This window comes from Carcharhinus amblyrhynchos, chromosome 22 (genome assembly GCF_965287045.1).
Source record: "Carcharhinus amblyrhynchos chromosome 22, sCarAmb.v2.hapA, whole genome shotgun sequence".
Taxonomy (NCBI): domain Eukaryota; kingdom Metazoa; phylum Chordata; class Chondrichthyes; order Carcharhiniformes; family Carcharhinidae; genus Carcharhinus; species Carcharhinus amblyrhynchos.
Genome location: NC_137345.1, coordinates 10,433,499 through 10,460,751, shown reverse-complemented (window position 1 = coordinate 10,460,751; position 27,253 = coordinate 10,433,499). Strand labels below are relative to the sequence as shown.

General features: G+C 45.2%; 1 protein-coding gene across 1 annotated transcript in view; it reads right to left on the bottom strand.

Annotated features, from left to right (window-relative positions):
- LOC145357150 (titin-like) overlaps positions 1-27,253 on the bottom strand; it is a 182,327-nt gene that overhangs the window by 82,918 nt on the left and 72,156 nt on the right. Inside the window, exons 6-8 of the mRNA XM_080210307.1 lie at positions 17,421-17,741; positions 13,171-13,494; positions 11,856-12,164 (exon numbers count right to left, since the gene is read on the bottom strand). Of these exons, the coding sequence (XP_080066433.1) occupies positions 11,856-12,164; positions 13,171-13,494; positions 17,421-17,741 (954 nt within the window). The remainder of the gene's footprint in view (positions 1-11,855; positions 12,165-13,170; positions 13,495-17,420; positions 17,742-27,253) is intronic.

The window sequence follows — 27,253 nt, the reverse complement described above, 5'->3', positions numbered from 1 at the left end:
CTTATTTAACCCACTTACACAGCAATAAAAGAACTTCTAAGCAGGCAGCTGGAGCCACAACAAAAGCAAAAGGCTGGCTTGCAAACTGCAGAGAACATGATTTAAAAAAAAACATTTCTTGAAGGTACAGTAGCGTCACATTTCTTTTATTGCTACTGAAGTGGATAACCTCAAATTTATCTACATTATCCTGCATCTGCTACACATGCCAAATTATACTGAAGCACCTCTGCATCCTCCTCACAGCTTACCCTCCCACTCAACTTTGAATCATTTGCACACTTGGAGATAATTTAATAACTCTTCCAAATCATTAATATATAACATGAATAGTTGGGATTCTCACACAGATCCTCATGGTACGCTACTAATCACTGCCTGCCAATTGGAAAAACATCCATTTATGCCAACTGTTTGTTTCCGATCTGCTAACCAGCTTTCTATCCGTCACAATGTACCACCCTCAATCCCATGTGCCTTAACTTTACATAGTAGTCAACCATATGAGACCTCATCAAAATCCTTCTGAAAGTCCAAATAAACCACATCTACCCGTTCTCCTTTGTCAACTCCATCCTCAAAAAATTCCAATAGATTCATCAAGTATGATTTCCACTTTGTAAATCCATGTTGACTTTGTCTAATTATACCACTGTCTTCCAAATGCTGAGCTGTGAAATGCTGAGCAACGAAATGGACTCTATCAACTTTCCCAGCACTGACATTAGTCTCAGTGGATATAGTTCACTGTTTTCTCTCTACCTCCCTTTTTGCGGGCTTGCATTAGCTACCCTCCAATCTGTAGGAACAAGTCCAGCGTCCAACTAATTTTGGGAAACGTCCACCAATGGATCTATTATTTCCAGGCAATCGGAACCAGGAGCTCATTGTTAACTGATTAAATATGACAATGAAACCAAATTGGCAGCAGCAGTAAAACTGGAGACAACAACTCCGACAGTACAGACGAATTGACAAAATAAGTTTGTGGACAGTTCATCACAGATAAAATTTAATTGCAAACTAAGAAGGAATAATATTCATCACATGCTCTTCATGAATACTTTTCCTAATGAGTTATGTTAGTATATATTGCCATTTCAGGTTCATCAAAGTTTGTGTGTTGTTCTTTGGGAGCTATCATTGAACTTTGACACATCCTCATTGCTGACCGAGTGCCTCGACCTCTTAACTCTTCAGGCTTTTGAATCTGCAGTGCTGCATTTGTGACTGTATCCTCATTGTTAGCGAAGTGGACAGTTTGCTTGCTGTGTGTTTCTGCTGAGTTCCCTCGATTGCTCTTTACATTGGCATACAGAATGTTCTCTTCTGCAATTGCCAATTGCTGCAATATAGAAAATAAAGATCCAATTTATTTGCATTTATTTTGAATGGTGATTTGTGGAGAAATCAATATCTAGATTATTGCAAATCAGTTCACAAGTGATCGCAACATTCGATAATCTATCTCCAGTGGTGAAACACATCATTTGTCCCAACTCCACATAAACCTGTCCAGTTAATCTCATCAAAATAACATTCAAATCCTTTCCTTCCCATGTGCTTATCCAGCTTCTGTTTGAATGTATTTCGGCTATTTGCCTCAACTGTTCCCTGTGGTGGAAAATTTCACATTCTGAACACTCTGGGTAAAGTTGTTTCTCTTGAATTCGCTGTTGGATGAACCTTTATTATTCACACAAGGAACGTAATCGTCGTTGGCTGGGTCAACATTTGTTGCCCATCCATAATTGAACTGAAAGCCTTGCTCGGCCATTTCAGGGGGAATTTATGGGTCGTATGTAGGCCAGATCAGGTATAGGCAGCAGATTTCCTAAGGGAAATGTCCCTAAATGGCATTAGTGAACCAAATGGGGTTTCTACTGCAATCGACAATAGTTTTATGATCATCATTAGACCCTTAATTCCAGACTTTTATTGAGTTCTGCCTTCGTGGTATTTGAACCCAAGTCCCCAGAGGATGATCCTGCATCTCTAGATTACTAATCCAATACCAATTCATCAGCACCTGTTATTAATAACTATCCACTATTTATGGTCACTGCTTTTGGTCTTGCCTGTAAGTGGGAACATCTTTGTTATCTCTACCTGAAACTTGAAGATCTCAATCAGATCATTAATCAGAGAAGAGAGGCCCAGCTTGCTGAATCTAGCCTTAGTTTTTTTTAATTTTCCAAGGCAGAATGCGAGAAGGAATTTTGCCGCCATTCAGTGAAATTGTACCTCACACCCTCGGCAGACCAGATGAAGCTTTCGGGATTTTAAATCAGCCTTTATTCACCCTTTAATGAGGAAGTCTGCCTCCCACAAGGTGGCGTACTGGTACAGGGCACGCACTATTATAACTTTACATACTTTACGTATAATTGTCATACACCAATCACAAGTATACATTTGTTCTGAACTCATTGATATCCAATTACAGTGAATAGTTCTGACTAATTCATTTATGTCAGATGAATATTGGTGAGGGATTGGAATGCCCTGCCTGCTGCGGTTGTAAATGCGCCTAGTTTGGGGGCGTTTAAGAGATCAGTGGATAGGTTTATGGACGAAAAGGGATTGGTTTAGGTTAGTGGGTCATTGTTTTAACTGGTCGGCGCAACATCGTGGGCCGAAGGGCCTGTTCTGCGCTGTAATGTTCTATGTTCTGTGTTCTATGTTCTATGAATATAGTTAACCAGGTATATCCTCTGTATTTAAAGTTTTAAGTTTATTTATTTGTTAGTCACAAGTAAGTTACTGTGAAATTTCCCGAGTCGCCACAGTCCCGTGCCTGCTCGGGTCAACGCACATGACCAGCGTGTCTTTCAGAATGTGAGTGGAAACTGGACCACCCAGTGGAAACACACACACAGATACGGGGAGAATGTGCAAACTCCATACAGTGACCCAAGCCGGAATTGAACCAGGTCCCTGGTACTGTGAAGAAGCAGTGTTAACAATTGTGCTAATGTGGCGCCCCCTATACGCTTGTCTAATTATAATTATTCATAACGAATGAGGTTTGCCACATGATTCCACCATCTAAACATCCACGCCTGCTGCTATAGCTTGTGATTATCAGACTTCTCTCCCTCTGTCCCTCGATCAGCTTGTGTGTGCTGCCTATCTGTAATAGTGGGAACTGCACTGAACCATCTTCACAGCAGCTTCCCAGCGAACTGTGCTGTAATTAATTCGCAGGGGAACAGGACTGCATTCAATGACGCAAACCCCTTCAGAATGATAGCATCTTTCACATTACTATCTCAGTAGAACCAGCAGCGATCCTAAATTGGAACTAACTATGACCATATTTAACACAAGAAAGTACATTTATTTGGAGTCTTCAACATAGTAATATGTCCCAAGACCCATGGCAGCATCATCAGGTACAAACTGAAACTAAACCAAGGAAGGAGATATTAGTGAAGGTGACCAAAATCTTTCAAAGTTTTAAGGCAAAGACATTTTAAGGAATGCCTTAAAGGAATAATGAAGGGATGAATTAGACAGAGAGGATGCCAAAGCTTAGGGATTAGGTGATGTAGTTACAGCAAGGCCAATCTCTCATCACCGAACAGGGGGACTCATTAGCTTTTGATAGTATTTTCTTATTCTCAATTTTTGTCCTGTTTTGGCAGTAATACTTGAGACTTTACAGGAATAGACGAGAGCGTAAACTGACAAATGTCATCAAATCCAAATTTGGGATGAAATAATTAACGAGGTCTCATTTCTGACGGTAAAGCCAAGGTCTGTCTCCCTTTGTGTCCATCCAATGAGATTAAAGATTGGAACCAATCCAAGGTGTAGTTCAGTCAAACAGCATCAATACATTTAAGGCAAATCCACAGGAGCAAATGTGAGTGAAAGGAACAGAAGCTTTTGCTGTTGGGGTTGGATAAAGAGGGATGGGAGGAGGCTTGTGTTGAGCATCAAATCCAGCATAGACCAGTTGGCCTGAATGGCCTGTATCAGTACTGTAAATTCTACATCATCCAGGTTTGAAAATTTCCAGACATTAGTCAGAGAATTCATACTGAATCTCCTTACCTCATTGCTATAAAGATTATCGTTGTCTCTTCCATGGCCAATGTCATTTGTATCTGAAAAATGAAAATGTTAACATTGAAAAGGCTTTAATCAGAATGGTAGTTATAATTAGAATGTCTCAACTGAGCATGAGCTGCAGGGTGCATGTCTCCCGCATTGTTTTGCATTTAAAGAAAGGCAAATGGGTTGTTATCTTTTGTTACGGACGAGTTACAAATGGGGAATAAGTGAGGCTACGCCTGGAGTGCTGTTTGTAGTTTTTGGCTCCAGATTGGACATACCCATCTTCAGTCCACTGTGCTAATTCCCAAGAAGGAAATTGTGTTCTGAGGACAGACTGAGTAGCCCAGGTGTAATAACTTGAGATGACTCAATATGGTTAAGTTACAAACTAAAGGATTTATTGATTAGATGAACTCTATACAATGAAGGGTTTAATGACACAATGATGAAGATCTACTCCTAACAATGTCCTGGATTCATCAATAGCCTCCATCCCCCGGGGCTGCAGGCTCTCACTCCCAATAGGCTCCCGATAGGCTTGTGCACTTGCACTCTATTGGTTACGGTCCAGTCACATGGCCCCTGAAGGATTGTACAATAAGGGGGCAATGGGACCACACCAAGCCGATATTCTCTGCTGTTCAGCAGGATGTGAGATGACCTCGTTGAAAAATTTTTAAAAATCTTATTTGAATTCATACGGCAGATATGAGAAAATGTTTCCTCTGACTGGAGAATCTAGAACACAGAGTCCATAAGATTGTAAGAGCATATGATATAGGAGCAGAATTAGTCCATTCATCCTATCGAGTCTGCTCCACCATTCAATCATAGCTGATTAGTTTCTCAACCCCATTCTCCCACCTTTTCTCCAAAATCTATGATCCCTTCACCAATCATGAACCTATCTATCTCTGCCTTATATCTAGATGTCCCAGAGCACACTGTGGGCCCATTTGCTGAGATTGGATGAGGTTACAGAAGGTTCTGTATCTTTGGAATTCTCTGTTGCAGCGAGCTATGAGTACATTCAAGTCAGACATCAATAGACTTTTGGGAGTTGGGGAACTAGGTTCTCATACAGAACGATCACTGCAAGATTTCCCTCACACAGCTCAGCAAAGAAATGACTTGGTGCAAAATTTTCCCGTCCTGTCCACATTGTGAATCGTAGCTGGTGGGATAGAGAATTTGGTGGACCATTTAAAAGGTCTGTTGGCCTGGGACGGGAACTTCTAATCTTGGGGCATACACGGCCAAAAAAATCCCGCCCTTGGTCATAAACAAATCTACATGATCCTATTGAATGGTGGAGCAGATGGGCTGAATGGCCTACTCCTGTTCCTATTTCTGATGGTCTTATGATCTCTATCACTCTAAACCCATGTTGAGTTTCACTTGCTCCAGAGTTCACAGGATTATTTGTTGTTTCCGAACAACAGTAACAACTTCAATATTCTTCCATGTTTAACACACCTATCTTAGAATGTGCAGGATACCAGAATCAGAGATGTTTGTTGATTGCAGCAAATTAGGTTCTCTTTATATTCTTCAGAAAATTATTGAAATCTAACAAAATGATTCTGGAGAAACAGAAACTCACCCTTGTCAATTCGCCTCCGGTACAAAAGTAGAGAAACAGCAAACACCACAAGAATGGCCCCCAGCACCCCGAGCACAATGTAAATCAGGCTGTGACACAGAGAATAGGAAATGAGCAGTGTTGGACTTTACAATCATAGAAAGTTTACAGCACAGAAAGTGACCACTGGGTCCATCATGTCTGTTGTGTCTAAAAACCAGCCCCCCCCCTCCCACCGCCCCCCAGGGTAGTCCCACTCTCCAGCATTTTGTCCATTGCCCTGCAGATTATCCAGACATCTTTGAAATGAGTTGAGTGTTTCTGCTTCTACCGCCCTTTCAGAAAACTGCAGCCCTCTGGATGGAAACACTTGTCCTCATCTCTCCTCAAACCTTTCAACCAATCTCTTTAAATTTATGCTCCCTAGTCACCGGTCTCTCTGCAAAAGTAAACTGGTCCTTCCTATCTGTTCGATCCGAGCCCCTTACAATGCTAAACATCTCAATCAATTCTCTTCTAAATTAAGGAGAACAACACTGGCTGACCAAATTTTTCTTCTTGGTTGCAATTTTCCAGTCCTGGCAACATCCCTGTGAATCTCTTGTCTGATAAATCCTTTCTGTCATGAGGTGACTAGAACTGCACACAATACTCAAGTTATGGCCTAACTAATATTTTATATAGTTCCAGCATTATCTTTCTGACCTTATATTCCATACCTTGGCTAATAAATGAAAGGATTCCATGTGCCTTCTTAACCCGCCTTATCAACCTGTCCTGCTACCTTCAAGGACCTATGGACATTCACTCCAAGGATTTTCACTTCCTCTACATCCCCCAGTATCCTCCCATTTATTGTCTAACCAATTGCTTTGTTTGACCTGCTCAAATGCATCACCTCACACTTTTCTAGTGGAATTCCATTTGCCACTTTTTTGCCTACCTGAACAATCTATTCATATCTAACTGCGGTCAATAGCAATCCTCCTCGCTATCTACAGCATTGGTAAATTTCATTACATTACACAGAAATCATTAATATGTGCCAGAGAAAGAAGGGGACCTAGCACTGAGGATTGGAACCAGCCTTCCAGTCACAGAAACAGCCATCAACAATCATCCTTTGTTTCCTGCCATAATTGATCCTTGGTCATTTGTTTAAGGAAGTGGATTTTGAAATTATATAGCACTTTTTTTGGATGGTCTAAAGAATTTTACAATCTAGGAAGTGCTTTTAAACACCCATCACTGTTGTTATATGGGAAATGTGGCAACCAATTTGCACACAGCAAAATCTCAGAAACAGCAGTGAACTTTGACCAGATCAATATTAGCCATTTCTTCATGGTTCTCCTTGTCTGCTTTCTCTGTAGATAAGAAGTGACCTGTTGCGTATTTCCAGCAGCTTTTTCATCATTTTGATGTTTAATTGGTATTTTCTCCTCATCATCATTGTAACTTTCGTGTTTACATTAGATGACAATAACTGCTCTTCTTTTATGCCCCAACTATGTTTGGGGTTGTGGGTTTTAACAGAAAAAGAAAAGGCTTGGTTTGCAAACACAAAACAGGTTTTAATGAAGAGCTGTTCTCTGCACTGCATCAAGTATAAAACTGACAGTAACACAGCAGCCTGAGCCCACGCTCTAATGGTGTCACATCAAATCAACCTTTTTAAAACTCATACCTTCATTATGAAGCGAACTTAACAGAATCTCACCAAGGTTCCTGATCTGAGAGCTATTGAGAAATGATGCACAGTATCCCGGATTGTCAGAGACTGGACATATGACCCAAGATGTGTGTCAGGACCCTGCAGATGACCCAACATGATGACCTCCATGGGAATTGCCTGGGACACTGGAACTTCCAATGGTCAATTCTGCTGTTCCCTGGGCCCCTCTGTGAAAATCTTCAGCTCTGGGTAAGAGCTTCAAACAATTTATTGGGGCTTACCTGGATAATTACCCAGGAAATATTAGACTGAAAGAATCAAGTTTAATTTTTGAGTAGACACAGAACTGACCCCTGAATAATCACACTGACCCTCCTGACCTCCCCCCTATCTTCTGATGAACCTCCTGACATATCAACTATCACCCCACACCTCTGACTATCCCATCTGACCTTGTGACTAAGCCACAACCTGAGGCAATCCGATTATCCTCTGCGACTATCCTTTGCACCCAACATTCGATTACCCAATGTCCAAATCTGATTAGCCTCCAAACCAGGCTACCCCTGCCAACCTGACACAATGGCTACACTATTCATCTACCACCTCATCAACCTACTACCTCACCCACCTGCTTCCCTCCCCATCTATCACCTCACCTACCTGCAACCCCATCAATCTCACAGACTTACGAACTCACTCATCTGCTTTCTCAGTCATCTACCACCCTTGCCTCCAACTACCAACACATCTATACACCTGTCTCCCTATCCAGCTTGCACCCTACCCACCTGTGGTCTTACAGAGTTGCAATGGAGTTCTCCGAGGGGCGCAGCACTCCACAGTTCTGGAGAGTCCAGACTCAGAAAATCAGACAAGAAATGTGGAGCTGAGTTGAGGATGGAAAGCATTGAGTGGAATGGCAATCCAACAATGATTGCTGCTCTGTGACTGACCCAGGACAATAAATGATATCCATCCTTGTGCCAAAGGTGTTAAAGAGGATTTAATCACTCACACAGAAGCCATATCATTTCAACACTAACAATAAAAACAACGTACCTTCCAGCAAGTTTGGAGTTTGGAGTTGAGGAATGTGTTGGTGATACCGTTAAAGCTTCACGAGAATTTTCATGTCCGACTGAAACAAGGAAATAACATTCAGATCAGTCTCATTTTCATTGTCGTTAAACAAGAGAGTTACATTGTCAAGAGGCATCTCGACCTGAGGGAGAACCTTGCTGAGGGAGCACCTCATCTTGGGATGTGGGTGTCACTGTTTAGGCCAGCAATTATTGTCCAACCCTAATTGCCCGTGAGACAACGGTCATGAGATGCCTCTTGAACCGCTGCAGAGACACTCCCATCATTGTGTCTTTTTGCCAAATCCTCCTGAATATCTGCTCCTTTTTTGCTTCCGTTGTAAAAGCTATTATGGTCCTCATTCTAATGCAATCCATACCTTAATAATCATTTGCATCAATAAAATTCTCCAAATTTCTCCTGCTGTCCTTGTTGTGATGATCTTAATGTCTTCTCTCCAGTATTTACTCACTTACTACTGGAAATAATTTGTCCCAATTTATCGAATCAAAGCCTCAAGTAATTTTGAATAGATCGAATGATTCTCTGCAGGTGTTAGCTGTTGGTAGCACTCTTGTGTCAGCATCCACAAGGTTCTGCGGTCAATCCCTGCTCTAGAACTCAGAAATCAAAGCTGACACTCCTGCGCAGTACTGAGAAAGTGCTGCACTGTTGGAGGCGCTGCCTTTCGGATGGGATGTTGAACTGAATCCCCAATCTGCCTGCTCTATGGGCAGCATAGTGGCACAATGGTTGCACTGCTACCTCATAGCGCCAAAGACCTAGGTTCAATTCTGGCCTCGGGTGACTGTGGAATTTGCACGTTCATGATTTGGGAGATAGAAGCAATCAGTTGGCAACAACTGAAATAGTTAATTGGGGAAACTGGCTTGAACGGTTCCTTTTGTATTGAGTCCCTTTGTTTTTGAACTCAGAGCTGGAGTCTGACTTCAACCGAGTGTGAAGGTTTAATGAGCTGAAGGGATTTATTGCAGGAGAAGGAGTGAGCTGTTGGTGAGTATCTGGTGAGTATCCAGGAAGTGATCAAGATCTATTGTCCAGGCATCGGGAGCATGGGTGGGGTTTTTGCCAACTTGTTAACCAGGGGAGCGTGGTCTAAGTTGCAATATATAAAAAAGGATAGCAAGAGTTTTTATAAATATATAAAAAGGAAGAGGCTGGCTAGAGTGAACATTGGTCCTTTAGAGGATGAGAAAGGGGAGCTAGTGGTAGGGGATGGGGATATGGCTAAGGTCTTGAATAACTTTTTTGTTTCTGTCTTCACGGAGGAGGACGTGAATAATTTGCCGGGTGTTAGCGATGGAAAGGTGGTAGAGATGGAGGGTCTTAATGACATTACTGTTACTAGAGAGGTGGTGCTCGACAGACTGGAGGGGCTGATTGTGGACAAGTCCCCAGGACCGGATGGAATGCATCCGAGGGTTCTGAAAGAAATGGCGGAGGTGATAGTGGATGCCTTGGTGGTTATTTTCCAGACGTCGCTGGATTCCGGGGAAGTGCCGGAAGATTGGAAAACGGCTAATGTTACGCCGTTGTTTAAGAAGGGTGCCAGGCAAAAGGCGGGGAATTATAGGCCGGTTAGTTTAACGTCTGTGGTAGGTAAAATGTTAGAATCCGTCATTAAGCAGGAAATTGCGAGGCATCTTGAAGGGAATTGCTTGATAGGGCGGACGCAACACGGTTTCATTAAAGGGAAGTCGTGTCTGACAAATTTACTGGAGTTCTATGAGGATGTGTCTAGGGCAGTGGATAGAGGAGAGCCGGTGGATGTGGTCTTTCTGGATTTTCAGAAGGCGTTTGACAAGGTACCTCACAAGAGGTTATTGCAGAAGGTCAGGGGACATGGAGTTGGGGGTAGGGTGTTAGCGTGGATAGAGGATTGGTTGTCAAATAGGAGGCAGAGAGTGGGGGTCAATGGGTGCTATTCGGATTGGCGGTTGGTGACTAGTGGGGTGCCCCAGGGGTCGGTGCTGGGGCCTCAGCTATTTACCATTTACATAGATGATCTGGAGGAGGGAACCGAGTGCAGGGTGTCGAAATTTGCTGATGACACCAAGATTGGGGGAAAGGCAAATTGTGCGGAGGGTGTGGAGAGTCTGCAGAAGGATCTAGATAGGCTGGGCGAATGGGCCAGGAAATGGCAAATGGAATTTAATGTTGGCAAGTGTGAGGTGGTCCACTTTGGTAGGAATAATGGTAGGAAGGATTATTACTTACGTGGCGAAAAACTGCAGCAGGTGACGGTGCAGAGGGACCTCGGGGTCCTTGTGCATGAGTCGCAAAAACCCAGCTTGCAGGTGCAGCAGGTGGTCAGGAAGGCGAATGGGATGCTGGCCTTCATAGCGAGGGGGATTGAATATAAAAGTAGGGAGGTCTTGCTGCAGCTGTATAGGGCATTGGTGAGGCCACAGCTGGAGTACTGTGTGCAGTTTTGGGCGCCGCACCTGCGCAAGGATATTTTGGCCCTGGAGGGAGTGCAGAGGAGGTTTACTAGGCTGATACCGGAGTTGAGGGGATTGAGCTATGAGGAGAGGCTGAATAAACTAGGCTTGTACTCGTTAGAGTTTAGAAGAATGAGGGGAGATCTCATTGAGACGTATAAGATGATGAATGGGATGGATAGGATAGAGGTGGAGAGACTCTTCCCGCTCAAAAAAGACAGTAGGACTAGAGGGCACAGCCTCAAGATAAAAGGGGGGCGGTTTAGAACGGAGTTGAGGAGGAACTTCTTCACTCAAAGGGTGGTGAATCTCTGGAATTCTCTGCCCGTTGAAGTGGTGGAGGCTGCCTCGCTAAATATTTTTAAGAAGCGGGTTGATGGGTTCTTGATAAGAGAGGGGATTAAGGGTTATGGGGAGAGGGCGGGAAAGTGGAACTGAGCCACAACAGATCAGCCATGATCTTATTGAATGGCGGGGCAGGCTCGAAGGGCTAGATGGCCTACTCCTGCTCCTATTTCTTATGTTCTTATGTTCTTATGTAAATCTGACTCCATCTCTCTAGATCATTGCTTGAAGCCTCTGAATTACAATTCCTCCAACGTAATCATTGTTCTAACTGCCCTCTAGCTGCCAGACTTTGCATTGCTGTGGAGCCTTGGGAGACAGTAAAAAGTCTGACAACACCAGGTTTTAGTCCAACCGATTAATTTGATAATACTCACAAGCTTTCGAGGTTTCCCTCTTCGTCAGGTGAATGGAGAGTTCTGGCCTCAGACAGAGCATATAAAGCACAGACAGTTTAGAGATTACTGATTAGAATGCGTAAAATCTGGTGTTGTCAGACTTTTTACTGTGTTTACGCCAGTCCAACGCCGGCATACCCACATCATGAGCCTTGGGATATCGGAGCTGTCAATGTCTCCTCCCAGATAAAGCACTGATCGGTCATTTCAGTTGAGAGTAATAAAGATAATCACTGACAACAATTTACCATCAGATATTTGTAGCTTCATAGGAAATATCGAAAGGAGGCCGGGCTTATCAATACCACAGCTGTACCATCCTGCATCTCCTGAGCGAAGATCCTCCATAGTAACAACAAATAATCCTTGTGTCTTGTTATCTATGATCGACATTCTCCCTCGCCGTCCATCTGGATCGTCTGATTTTACCAAAACAGAGCACTGACGACTCCAATATTTCACATGTGACTGGGACAATTTGTCATAGTGACAATCGATAGTGATCGCTCTTCCCAAAACTCCTGTTACCTTATTTTTTGCCCACAATGCACTTGGAGCTGAAAAGACAACAGATCAAAAACTGATCCAAAAATAATTGTTCAATACAAACAGATATATTTCAATAGGATTTACCACTGTGTTCAGGGAAATCTCTCCAATACACCTTCTAATGCAATTGAATATCTTCTTGTCTGAATGTAATGGCTGGAATTGCCAGGTTTGATCTGAAATCTGATGAGCTTCTCTCCAGAAAGCTTTGCCCACCAGATCTCTTGACATTGTCAAAAAAATCAGGTGGCATGGTTTGTGCTGCCATTTTGTCAGGGTGGGGCCTGATTGAGCTGGCAGGGTTGTCTCCATAGATTGGGCAACATCTTTAAAGTTGCCCCCCCCCACTCCACCTCTCACAGACATCAGGGACCTCAGTGGACAAGGAGGATATCCCTCACGTAGAGGGTCAGTCTCCCCTCAACATCCCACCATTCAAAGATCAGTGTTCTTCTCCTACACCATGCAATCATTAGGGTGACCCTGCACCAGCCTATCTGCGCCAGCATTGTGGCATTCCCACTCTCACCCTCTCAGCAATGATGCCCAACCCCCCCATTCACAGACTCCACCCCAATGCATACACAACCTCCCCCTCCCCCATTGCCTACAAACATCAGGTCCCACCCCATGGACACCAGGACCCCACCAGTTTACAAGGGGAACAAAATCCCAAAGAATGTCCGAGGAATTCTCCCCAGTCCTGGGGAAAGTTTTTCTCTCAAACAGCAATTGTCAGACAGCAGATTGTCAGCTCATGATCACATTGCTCTTTGAGGGAGCTGATTGCTTATAACTTGTCACTGAGCTTCCTACGTCACAACAATGGCCCTGAATCAGTTCCAGCATTGACCAGAACGGAATTTAAAACTGTCCCGAAGTTTGAAAAGTGCAAAATAAACTCAATTCTATTTTTATTCCAATTGCTTAGACCAATGGTGGAATTTCACCAGTGAGCAACTCATATTAACTTAAAAAATAGTTGTAGTTGTTGAAGCTTAAAGTGATATTTACCAATGTTGCTGATTTGTGTTAAATAACTGCAGTCTTTCTCTGAAATGTGGATCACTGACACTGTAACCATTTCACTGGATTTTTCTCCCTGGTTATTTGAGGCTGTGCAGTAATATTGATGATGTTGCTGTGTGAAGCGTTGACAACGTAGATCCAGTTTATTGGTGTCAGAGATCTTTGAATCTTCAGACGGGGTCTTTTCATACCATGTGTACTGAATGGGAAGTGATCCCTGGACAGACTCACAGGAGATGGACACTGAGCCCCCAGAACATGAGGCATTTGGTGGTGATAGAAATTTAAGTTCAGGAACAGACACGGGTTCTGTGGGGAAGAAACAAACATTCAGAAACTGAGTGTACATCTAAAAATCAAACACTCTGTGAATTTCAGCTCATCAACCTCTCATTCAGGGTCAGTCATGTTACAATCTCACCAACACATCTCGCTCTCCATATCTCTCCATCCTCCAAGCAGCCTGAACTACAATGTCTACTATTATATCAGAACATAGCAGCTCTCCAGATCAGACCATGAAGCAGGAAACAAAAATTTAAATTAATTAGTGAATGGATTAGAGGAGATTTGGAGCAATGGGTTATTTCACTCGGGGATGTTGAGACTCCGGAACTCACTGCCTGGAAGAGTGTCAGAGGGTGGGAGAGGCAGATAACCTGATCACATTAAACGAAATGGATTAAACTTGAGATGCTGTAACCTACAGGGCTCTGGATCAAGAACTAGATGGTGGGATTAGATTGGACCCAGTGTGGCACAGTGGCACAATGATTAGCACTGCAGCCTCACGGCGCCAGGGACCCGGATTCAACTCCAGCATTGGCTGTGTGGTCAGTGTGGAGTTTGCATGTTCTGCCTGTTTCTGTGTGGTTTTCCTCTGGGTGCTTCAGTTTCCTCCCACAACCAAAGATATGCATATACCCATGGGGAGATGATGGCCTAATAGTGTTATCGCTATCCTATTAATCCGGAATCTCAGTTAATGTTCTGGGGACTGGGTTCGTATCCAGCCACAGCAGGTGGTGGGTGGAATTTGATTTCAATAAAGAAAATCTGGAATTAGGAATCTATTGATGACCATGAAACCATTGTTGGTTGTTGGAAAAACTCATCTGGTTCACTAATGTCTGTTAGGGAAGGAAATCTACCAAACTTTCCTGGTCTGGCCTGAATTCTTAACTGTCCTCGGAAATGGTCTCGCAAATCTCTCAGGATTGTCAATAAATACCACCCAGCCAGCGATGCCCATGTCCCCAAATGAATGAAAAAAATATACTGAAAACTACCGCCAGGCAGTGCCAATGTGGGTGATGCTGGGAGGGGGAGGGGGTGTGGCATATTGGGGGTTGGGACCTATTGGGGGTTCAGTGAGTTGGGGGTTTTCACTGACACTGTGCACGGGGATCAGTGGGAGAGGGAGAGAGGAGGGCTATCGGGGCTGGCCATCTGGTTGGGGAGAGGTCAGGACTGGCCATCTGGCTGATGGGAGATCGGGGCTGGCCCAGGAGAGCTCTGGTAGACCAGTGGTCAGATGTGGTGGGGAGTCAGGATGGTCAGTGATTGGGAAGCCGACGGTGAGGGGGCCAGTGCGCATGCGCCAATCTCTGCAGTGACAGATTGGTGTGTGTGCAGTGGACCACTCAGCACTACGCTGCCGGACTCTCCAGTGGGATTTGGACCCGCTGACCACATTTCAAAGTGAATCACTCTGTGTCGAAGATTTTTTCTGGTCCGTCCCTTATGATGTCAAATGAGCCTCTTCAGACACTGGAATTCCAACACATCAAGGAAGCTGATCAGGAAACGTGTACTCTCTGTGTTGTGGGATTGCCCGTCAGCGAGCTGCTTGTCTCTGTTCATTCCTTTGTCTTGTGGAGCTCAGGGTCTGTGTGGAGGAGGCAGTTGCTGCTATTGATGCTATTGGTCACCTGGGTCCTCATCTGTGACCCTAAATAAAACAGTCTGAGAACCACCCATGCTGATCTGATAGATACAATCACCAAAATGTCACCCAGAAATACACATTCCCACCACTGTTGTGAAAGTCAACACCCTGTAAATACTGATATTAAACCTTTCACACAATCCAGTTAGAAATAAGCAGTGAGGTTCCAATGCTTCTTGGCATCTTTCCCAGTCACTTCTTCAGCCTCCCGCATTGCCTCTGTCTTCTGCCCTTGCTCAGTAACCCGAGCAGGCACAGGTAGACTCCACTAATTGCACTCACTGAGCGATTAATAGACTGAAACTGATAACTCATCTTTCACTGCGGGGATTTGATCACACACTGATTGACACATTTAAAGTTCCCTCGGAGATTTTTATGATCATGTGGAACATTTGGAATATGGTGTCCAATTCAGGTCACCACACAACCAGAAAGATGTGGAGGCTTTGGAGAGATTGCAGAAAAGGTTTACCAGGGTGTTACCTGGTATGGAGGGTATTAACTATGAGGAGAGTTTGAATGAACTGGGATTATTCTCCCTGGAAAGACGGAGGCTGAGGGACAACCTGATAGAAATTTATAAAATTATGAAAGTTACAGATAGAGTGAACAGTTGGAAGCTTTTTCCAGGGCAGAAATGACAATTACAATTTCAAGATAAGGGGGGAGAGGTTCAGTAGAAATGTACAGGGGAACTTTTTTTACACAGGCTGTGGTGGGGATCTAGAACGCATTGAACATAAGAACATAAGAAATAGGAGCAGGAGTAGGCCATCTAGCCCCTCGAGCCTGCCCCGCCATTCAATAAGATCATGGCTGATCTGAAGTGGCTCAGTTCCACTTTCCCGCTTTCTCCACATAACCCTTAATCCCCTTGCCTACCAAAAACCTATCTAACCGCGTCTTAAATATATTTAGCGAGGCAGCCTCCACCACTTCAACGGGCAGAGAATTCCAGAGATTCACCACCGTTTGAGTGAAGAAGTTCCTCCTCAACTCTGTTCTAAACTGCCCCCTCCTTATCTTGAGGCTGTGCCCCCTAGTCCTGCTATCCTTTCTGAGCGGGAAGAACCTCTCCACCTCTACCCTATCCATCCCCTTCATCATCTTGTATGTCTCAATAAGATCCCCCCTCATCCTTCTAAACTCCAACAAGTACAAGCCCAGTCTATTCAGCCTCTCTTCATAGTTCAACCCCCTCAACTCCGGTATCAGCCTAGTAAACCTCCTCTGCACTCCCTCCAAGGCCAAAATATCCTTGTGCAAGTGCGGCAACCAAAACTGCACACAGCACTCCAGCTGCGGCCTCACCAGTGCCCTGTACAGTTGCAGCAAGACCTCCCTACTTTTATATTCAATCCCCCTCGCTATGAAGGCCAGCATCCCATTTGCCTTCCTGACCACCTGCTGCACCTGCAGGCTGGGTTTTTGCGACTCATGCACAAGGACCCCCAGGTCCCTCTGCCAAGTGAGGTGGTTGAGGCAGTTACATTAGTCACATTTAAGACTTATCGTGACAGACATATGAACAAACAGGGAGGAGAGGGATACAAACGATTGGTCTAGATAGGTAAATGTGATTGGTGCAGGCTTGGAGGGCCGAAGGGCCTGTTCTTGTGCTGTACTGTTCTTTGTTCTTTGATCCCTTTCAGGGGCTTCCGCCATTTTGGATTATTTAATTGTTAAATTTGCCAATTTGTTAACTTTTAATCTGTCAGCTTCACCCTGAGTTTTCATTGGTTTATTTGAAAGAAGCACAAACTGACACATTGCGGATACATACGGATGTTGGGAGTTTGACTGGCTTCCCAACATATTGTCAATTTCTGTGCATTTAACCCCTCTGTGCTCCCCCACCCACCCCCACAGCCCCACCATTCAGTGCTAAACCAACAAGGTACAATTACTACCAACTGGCTGCTCACTTCACTTTGTTAATGTCTGACTATTAGATTGATCCAGACTGTAAAAATCTGACAGTGTGATATTTAATACATTTCAGAGACAGGAAAATATTCTGAGCATCGCGGGTAATTTCTTTCACAATATCCCATAGTTAAAGGAATTGTTAGCTTGATAATGTTTGAAGTTTTTGATCAGAATTTTGGACAGGCCACAAATTGAGTTTGTGTCACAAGAGTCGGATTTCCAGATCTCTGCCCTCTAGCTGTCAGACTCTGCATTGCTGCAGAGCCTCGGGATATCGGAGCTGTCAATGTTTCCTTGTGAATAAAACATGGATCAGACATTTCAGTAATAAAGAAAATCATTGAGAATAATGTACCGAGAGATATTTGCAGCTCCACAGTAAACTTTGGATCGATGCCAGATGTAACAATTCCACAGCGATACCATCCAGCATCTCCGGAGTGAAGATTCTCCATCGTAACAGCAAATATTCCTTGTGCCTTGTAATCTGTGATCGACATTCTCCCTTCCCGTCCATCTGGATCATCCGTTCTCACTAAATATGAGCACTGGTCAGTCCAACCCTCACACCAATATTTCACGTTTTGTTTGTATTGTTCAGTATAATTGCAATTTATTGTGATCGCTCTTCCCACAATTCCTGTGACTCTCTTTTCTGCCCACAATGCACCTGAAACTGAGGAGACAACATTTCAGCAATTGACCAAGTAAATAACTGCTTAATGCAGACAGAAACATGTTAATAAGATTTACCACTGTGTACAGAGGAAACTCTCCAATATCTGTATTCATCATTCTCTTTCTAGTTTGTGCTGAATGAAAACATGAATATAGAGCTGTGCTGTCAGTGCCAAAGTACTTCACTGCCAATGATTTCTTGTTAATGTACAGTGGCCATTGTTACTGTGTCACCTTGTCACTCAAGCTTTGCACTGGCGCCTCTGAATGGGTGGATTGCAGGGTCAGGTCCCACTCCAGAGACTGGAGTATAAAATCTACAAGAACATTCCAGTGTAATACCGAGGGACAAGTTGGCTCAGATTTTCCTCCCCCAGTCATGTTCACAGAGCTCGGTGATGACTTTCAGGTGAAAGGTTAATCTGACACCCAGGTCTGGAGGGTCCCTGTCTTTGGCCTTGGAGGGAGTGCAGAGGAGGTTTACTAGGCTGATACTGGAGTTGAGGGGGTTGAGCTATGAGGAGAGGCTGAATAAACTAGGCTTGTACTCATTAGAGTTTAGAAGAATGAGGGGAGATCTCATTGAGACATATAAGATGATGAATGGGATGGATAGGATAGAGGTGGAGAGACTCTTCCCGCTCAGAAAAGACAGTAGGACTAGAGGGCACAGCCACAAGATAAAGGGGGGCGCGGTTTAGAACGGAGTTGAGGAGGAACTTCTTCACTCAAAGGGTGGTGAATCTCTGGAATTCTCTGCCCGTTGAAGTGGTGGAGGCTGCCTCGCTAAATATTTTTAAGACACGGGTTGATGGGTTTTTGATAAGCGAGGGGATTAAGGGTTATGGGGAGAGGGCGGGAATGTGGAACTGAGCCACGACAGATCAGCCATGATCTTATTGAATGGCGGGGCAGGCTCGAAGGGCTAGGTGGCCTACTCCTGCTCCTATTTCTTATGTTCTTATGTTCTTATGAGAAAATCCCAGGAATGGTTGGGATTTCAAAGCCTGAGATTGGGAGTGGGACTGGAATTGGGCTGGCATTCACACATACGCGATTTGTGGAGGTGGATTGTCATTAAATTCATCATCTGCCTCGACTGAAGTGAGATTTTGTATAATCAGGAGTGTGGAATCCGGAATGTACAGATTAGAATAGTTAAGAGAAGGCCTGAACTTGGTGGATTCTTATTGACAGCCAGGGTGCACCTTCAGGAGAGGGAAGTTAGTCTTCGGGAGGGGAAAGTTACTCACTCTTTGAGACAACTCTGGTGAGTTGTCAGGGCCGGAGTGATGATTTGGTTGTTTAAATTATTTTATTAACCATGGCGCTGGGGCACAGAAAGAGGCCTTGTGTCCAGCTCGCCTCTGAGCATATATGTACCACCCTACCAGCCCTGGGCATTCTTCAACACAGGATCACAGTCTCAGAATAAAGTGACAGACACGAAGGATGTGATGGGGAGATTTTTATTCACTCACGGTGTTGTGAATCTTTGGATTTCTCTGCCCCAGAGAGCTTTAGATGTTCAATCTTGAAGGATATTAAACACAGAGATTTATACAATTTTTTGGCACCAACATAATCGAGGGATATGGGGATAGTGCAGGAAATAAGAATTGAGAATGGAGATCAGTCAGGATGTTGCTGAATGATGGAACCGGCTCAAAGGGACAAATGGCCAACACCTACTCCGATTTCTAATGTTCATCTTGAAGAGGAGAGGTGGCAGAATGAATCAAAAATTCCATTGCAGACAGCATAATAACATCAGTTTAGTATGGGGCTGATGTGAAAATTTAGATTTTCTTTGTTAAATGTCAAGGAATGAAAATAAAATGACTACATCTTGGAAGGTCAAACTAGACCAACTACGGACAAGTGATTGGATGGCACGGTGGTGAAGTGGTGATCACTGCTACCTCACTGCACCAAGGACCTGGGATCAATATTGGCCTCGGCTGACTGTCTGTGTGGAGTTTGCATGTCTTCCTTGTGTCTGCATGGGCTTCCTCCGGATGCTCCGCTTTCCCCCCACACTCCAAGATGTGTGTCTGTGGTTGATTGCCCATGCTTACTTGCCCCATAGAATAACGGAGGTTAGCAGGGTAAATTGGCCCTTGGTGTACCAAGATGTACAGGTTAAGAAAATTAATGTGGTAAATACGTGGGGTTATGGGGGTAGGATCTGGTTAGCACGCTCTGTCAGAGAGCTGGTGCAAACCCGATGGGCCAAATGGCCTACTTGTACACTGTAGGGATTCTATGAAACAAAGTCACCAACAAAGCATCATAAAACTACATTTCATCAGGTCTAATGATGTCAGTAGAAACAATTGCAAACTTGAGAACTGTCCTCCTTGAGTGGTTGTTAACTCTGCCGTCTTCAGAGTCAATTCAATGAGCAATAATCTGCAATGGATCACAGGCATCTCTCAATATGAGGGAGAGACAATTGGTTAGATATAGTGTTGGGGGGGCGGGGTGGGGGCACCAATCCACAGGAACGGGGAAAGATGAGGAGGCAGATTTCCATAAACTACCACAGCCGGTCTGAGGATTGAAACCCTGCCATTGGAATCATTCTGCATTGCACTCCAACAAACTGAGTGAATCAAACCCTCCAGTCTCCAGGATATAGTGAGCATGAAACTACATGAACAAGTTAACTTTTACTGGACTAAAATGTGTCACTTCTGCATTTTAATTATATTAATCACACAGCTTTTTAACAAAAATGAATAGGTTAATTTACATTCGTAATCAATAATGCCATTTACTATTTGCTGGGTAAATATTTCTGTGGTACAATACTATCAATAAAATAGCGACAAATATCACAAAAATATCTTTAATTTATTTTTGCTGAATTTTTGTCGCTTTACATGTCTCCAAGTGTTTAAATATTTCTGTGGGATAAACCATGCACTAGGATTAATCTAACACTCATCATCTCAGGATCCAGTTTGTCCCTTACTTACCAGGCAGAGAAAAGATTAAAAGAATCAGAATCCACATTGTTATCTTGGCAATGTTTCAATCAGTATTTATCGTCCGTTATCCAGCTCTTTGTTGCGATGTTGAAAGGCGGATCCAATAAACTCTGATACGGAATTGAAATAAGATTGATGAAAGCAGCAAGCCAGGCCTCAGGAAATTCCACCCTTCAGAAAGCTCCAGAACAGAGGTCCCAGCTGGCCATTGCTATCACTGGGTGTGCCAGCTCGAAAGATCCCTTTTAGCAGCTGATCTCCTTGTTCCAGCAGGCACAGCTCTACATCTGACCCTTTGGTGACCTGTGGACAGTTACTGTCCGGTTTTGACAATGTCACTCAATGTGGTTGTTGACATCATGGGAGGAGTGATTCTCCCTGACACTTCCTGCACTATTGCTAAAAACAGAAAGGCCCAGAATTTGCTGAAAATACCACAGTGTGTAAACTGGCCAATGAACTGAGACAATGAAGAGATGTCAAACTAATTACAAGTTACCGGCTGCTTGTTTTGTCTCCTCCATTAGCTTTGAGAAAATGGTGGATCTTTCTAAATAGATCATAGAACCCTACAGTGCAGAAAGAGGCCCTTCAGCCCATTGAGTCTGCACCAAACACAATCCTACCCAGGTCCGACTCCCATATCCCAACATATTATACTCACTAATCCCCTCTAACCGACGCATCCCTGGACAATAAGGGGCAATTTCTTAGCATGGCCAATCAACCTAACCCGCACATCTTTGGACTGTGGGAGGAAAGCAGAGTACCTGGAGGAAACCCACACAGACACGGGGAGAATGTGCAAACTCCACACAGACAGTGACCCAAGCTGGGAATCAAAGCCAGGAGCTGTGAAGCAGCAATGCTAACCACTGTGCTACTGTGCCACCCTGACTTGAATGAAATTGTGACATTTGCCAATTAATTATTAGCTAAACATTGCACAGAATGTTCAGTCTCGGAACATCAGTCTCCCTGGCCCAGAATGTGAACAATTATAAACTCTGGGGTTTCACTCTCTCCTGGATTGAATTATTGACTTGGATTTTCCAATGAGAGGAACGGCGAATGCTAACAAACATTCACTGCTATTATGGAGTAAATGAGTCGGTAAAGAGGGTGCGCGTGGAATTAAATTCAGAAATGTACAAGTTGTGGCCCTAATTCCCCAGTTTCCCCAGAGATTGTGTCAATACCTCACTGATAGATGCAGCATGGAAACTGATATAAAGACATGGGTCTGAGTTTCACATTCCACACCACCCTGCCAGCGCGCCCCCCACCCCCCCCTCACCCCTCATCAGGTGTTCAGGTGGGGAGAGTGAGTAAAATTGCAGAGACAGGATTATTTCTGGGTTCCCGCCCACTCTGATCTCTCAGTGATTTTACACTGAGGCTGGCAAGGCCATGGCTGTTCCTGGACTTGGCCTCTGTGAGCAGTTCTTCTCCAGCCCACTACAGCACTGTTACAGCAGGGACAGGAGACCTGCTGGCCAATCAGGGGGTTGGCAGCTCTTCAGTCACAGCAGCGCCACCAGGGGATGTGGTCGCTGCAGGGACTGCAGTCAGTCTCGGAGCGAGCTAATGATGAAGATCCAAGCAGGAGCTGAATGGGGTGGATTCGCCAGGGTCAGTCAGTGCTAGCACCAGAGAGATGGTGGGTACAATCGACAGGGGGAGGAGGGTCATGAATCAGGGGTGGTCCCTCCCACTTGTGAAAATTGAGGATTTGGGACTGAGTTTGACTATTGTTGAATGAGCCAGATCCGGAACAATGAGCTGAATCAACCCCTTCTATTCTGTAGTTTCTAGAGGGAAGTGGGGGTGTGATTCTCCATCATGACTCACAAATTTTCCAGTGGATTGTGCTGGGAGATGCGTGTCATCGGCATTTTTCAGGGATTTGCGCAAGTGCCGGGAACACATGTGCTTCTCCCAGAGCCGGAGAACAGTCGGAGTCCAGGCCACACTGGAAACCGACGGGGAGACGGGTAAGTGATTTGAATCTTTTTTGAATATGTTTTGCATGGGATTATCGGGAACTTCCCGGGCCCGATTGAATCTCCCATCCCACCAGGAGCAGTTCATTTGGCAGGGTTTAGAATAACTCCCCAGGTTTGGGGATCGAGCGGGAGACCCCGCCGTAATGAAAGGGGGGATTACTGGGGCCCCGCAGGGGGTTCATGCCCGCTCGGCATGGGCACCCTGGCAGTGCCAAACTGTGACCCCAGCATTGCCCAAGCATCAAAGTGCCCATACCCAGGGTCAGTTTGACACAGCCCACAAGGCATTGGGCAGTGCCAATGGAGCGGGGCTTATTGTGGGCGGGGTTAGGGGCAATCGGTAGAGGGCGGGGGTCCTACTGCCACTCTGCATGGCAATCAATCTGTGCTGGAGGGAGGGACGTCAGCAATCGGGGCAGGATGGGTGGGTCTTCCAGGAGTGGGGCGCCTGCCTCCCTCCCGGGGGGGTCTGACTCCGGGGAGGGGTCAGCAGAAGGGGAGGTTCTGCCGGGGGTGAGGGGAGTGGGGGGATCGCCTCTACTGGGGGGAATGTGCTGGATATCAGGGCGCTCCAGGGTGGGAGGTGTCAGGGCTGGCCTGGGAATTGTCGTGGGTGCCAGGTGTTGGAGGGGCAAAACTGCCAGGGTCCCGGGCAGGCCAGGCATTGGGCTGGACAGCAAATGGGGAGACTGACAGATCAGGGCCACTGCACACGCTCAATGTCCCAGAGCTGTCAGACTCCGGAGCAAATAGGCCCCGCCCCCAGGTATTTAATAAGATTCCCAATTCTGACCTCAGCATTGCAGAGTGCAGAGATTTAAGTGAGAAGTTACACTGGATAAACAGTCGTGATCTAGAAGTTTTCCCACCAATTCAGCACTTTTCGGAGAATTGCCCCTTGGATTTCTGATACTCACTCCCTGATGTCTCTCTCTCTCTGGGATAACTTGTCCACATGATGTGGGTATGCCGGCGTTGGACTGGCGTAAACACAGTAAAAAGTCTGACAACACCAGGTTTTAATCCAACCGATTTATTTGATAGTAAACGCACAAGCTTTCGGGGTTAGTCCCTTCGTCAGGTGAATGAAGGGACTAACCCCGAAAGCTTGTGCGTTTACTATCAAATAAATCAGTTGGATTAAAACCTGGTGTTGTCAGACTTTTTACTGTAATAACTTGTCCACACCATGGTGTAACTGTTTTGATCCCTGGTCATTCCTCCTTCACCCTAATTATCTGATGTTCAAGAAATGTCGCGACCCCCATGCTGTTTGCCTGTAACAAATGCTGTGTCAATTACTTCATTTGAAGCAATTTTTTAAAGCGGCATCTTGGTCTTTTGGTTAAGATGCAAAGAAGATCAAGCCTTGGAGGAGGAGCTATACCTAATCCAATCAGCTTGGATCATGTAGATCAAGCCCAAGACAGGAGGTGAGAGCCCTGTCTTGTCAGCTTGGATCGGGAATGTCCCAACTTGTTGGGACTCTGAATTGGGTTTGATTTGATTGGATTGGATTGGAATCAAGTCTTAAAAAAAATTCTGTATCAATGCTGATCTTCTCACTGCTGCAAACACAGCTCTGTATTTGGTATCTAACATCTACTGTACACTCACAGGATTTCTATCTCACACCATCCTGAGGACAGCAACACATTTCTCTTGCAGTTTCAAACCATGAGCATTGCAAGTTGCAGCAAACGTGAACCCACATTTATTTCCAATGCCAATCTCTCTCTTTGACTTTCTCATCAACCATCAAAAAATTTGGGAAGTTAATGGAATATTGCTGTAAATTGGTGCTTATTTAGGATGGAGCCGTCACTCACAGAATTCTATACTCAATAAAAAAATGATCAAACATTGGAACCATTTGCAAAATCCAGAACTCTGAGTGCAATCTGTTACACGTGGGTAAGAACTTCACTCTGAGTAAATCTAAAGTTAGAACTCTCATTGACCACAGCCTTGGGTGGAGAAACATGTTCAGTTTTTATTATTAACTCATTGGTTGAATCAACAACAACAGCAATAACTTGCTCTTTATACAGTACCTTTCACTCAATAAAATCTCCTCCAGCATTTTACAGTAATGTCATCAGAAAAGTGTTGTTGCTGAGGCAAAGGCTAGGGGGGATCCGGGGGAAAAGGTCGGGGGGTGTGGAGTGTGGGAGTGTGGAGTGTGGGAGTGTGGAGTGTGGGAGTGTGGGAGTGTGGAGTGTGGGAGTGTGGGAGTGTGGAGTGTGGGAGTGTGGAGTGTGGGAGTGTGGAGTGTGGGAGTGTGGAGTGTGGGAGTGTGGGAGTGTGGAGTGTGGGAGTGTGGAGTGTGGAGTGTGGAGTGTGGGAGTGTGGAGTGTGGAGGGCTGCACCATGTGCTGACTGAGGCCTAACCAGAACAAGCAGCTGGTGCTCCAGCCCGGGGTGCTGAGGTTCAGACATGGACTGCAAGAAATCTGCTGTCACTGGACACCCACCTGGTGCTGATTTGCCGTCTGTCCCTACCCCGGGACACGGACCAGCAACACCTGCCTGGATCGGATGCTGCAGTTGCACAGATGGCAATGGATCAAGGGTGTGCATTGCCCACGGCTGCACACCCACCTGTATAATCTGTGTCAACATTTGTCATGATGGGAATTTCACACAACCTAATCGGCACCATGGATTGTGTGGTGTTGTCAGCTCCCACAATTGGAGATAGCGGCCCAAGTGAGGGATTGGGGTGATGGTGGGTCGATGCAGCCAATGACATTAATCTGTCATTCTTTACTCTTTCCAAACCCCACTGTGCAGATGGACCTTGAACTGAGCGATTTGGATCTGGCCGTTATGGTGGTGGATGAAGAGGAGGAGGAGGCAGCTCAGGAGGTGGAGAGTGTGGGGAGAACACTGCAGGAGCAGCCAATCCCAGTCCCTCAGGAAGGAGGGCAGGGGGCTGCCGCTGAGGGCCAGGAGGTGGGTGAGCAGTCTCCCAAACGGGTGCACAGAAGGCGGAGGGTGCAGAGGGCAAGGAGGTGCAGGCCCCGGAATTCATTTGAGGCCCTCTCGGAGGTGATGTGTCATCACCAGCTGCAGCTCTCCAAGAGCACGGAGTGGCACCTATGTGAGGTGCCCACACACCTGGCACCTCAGGGAAGGGGCAGCCACCCGCTCCCTGTGGAAGTTAAGGTGACGGCTGCCCTCAACCTTTTTACATCTGGGTCATTTCAGGCACCCAGCAGCGACCTCAGTGCTGAAGTAATCAGGGCCTAGTTTTAAGGCCGATTAAATTGGATATTCTAAATTAAAGAATTGGGCAAATTAAAATCAAACACAGTCAAACCTCAGGCAGACCAGACTTGACTGAGGTCAAATATACAAATACACAGAAACATGTCTGGGCCTGGCCCATCAATCACCCATCAATGATCATCGCACTGAGACCCAGCAGGAGATCATCGCATCCCATTGAGACACACCGGCCTATTGTTAGAAACTCAGATCGGGCCAGACTTTCTGTCACTGAGAGTTCCTGCAGTTACCTTATCTGGTAACAAGTTCCATGTAAGCAACAGCATGGAGATGGACACCTGGGGGCGGGCCCGAGTGTCTTGTCAGGGGAGGGGATCCCACTGGGTGTTGGAACCTCCCTCCCGAGGCCTCATTGACTGTAAGCCAAAGAAGTATCTGGAAAGGTAGAGAGAGAGGGGGATAAAGGAACGCTTCTCAGACACAGCAGCAGTGAAGACTCAACGAGGGAGGTGACCTTAACCGTCCGGAAGTTTTGGCTAAGATCAAGTGTAGTTTTGGCATCTTGCACTTGTTTGATGTCATGAGGTTACACTGAGGCTTCATTTGCAGCCTCTCGGCCTTTTGGCTCAGTTGCAAATGAGATCAAGCCTTGGAGAAGGTGCAACGCCTGCTCCAATCAGCTTGGATCATGTAGATCAAGCCCAAGACAGGAGGTGAGAGCCCTGTCTTGTCAGCTTGGATCGGGAATGTCCCAACTTGTTGGGACTCTGAATTGGATTTGATTTGATTGAATTGGAATAAAAACCACTTGTTTTATGTGGGTAATTTACGGGTTAATAGTATTATTGTCAATAACGTTATTGAATCTTTACTTGTGTTTGTCTTCTGATCATCTTGCAAACAAGGGCACCGGGGTAAAACGTTTGAATAAGTAAACTGGTGGAGAGTTGGGGAAGGTAGTCAAGGAGGCAAACGGTATGCTTGCTTTCATTGGCCAGGGAATTGAGTTTAAAAATTGGCAAGTCATGTTGCAGCTTTATAGAACGTATAGGGCCCCATTTTACCATTGTGTGTTAAAGTCGGGTGTGAGGCCATTAACACGATCTGCGCCAGTGTCAGTGCAGATGACCACTTTACTCAGACCCGGGAATGGCCACGATCCGATTCGTGCCCGAAACAGGCACAACGGCGATTTAAATACATTTGCATGTATTTCAATTGAATTAATGAACTGCCCGCCCAACTTTAACAACATTTCCCCCTTTATCGCCAATCCGAAT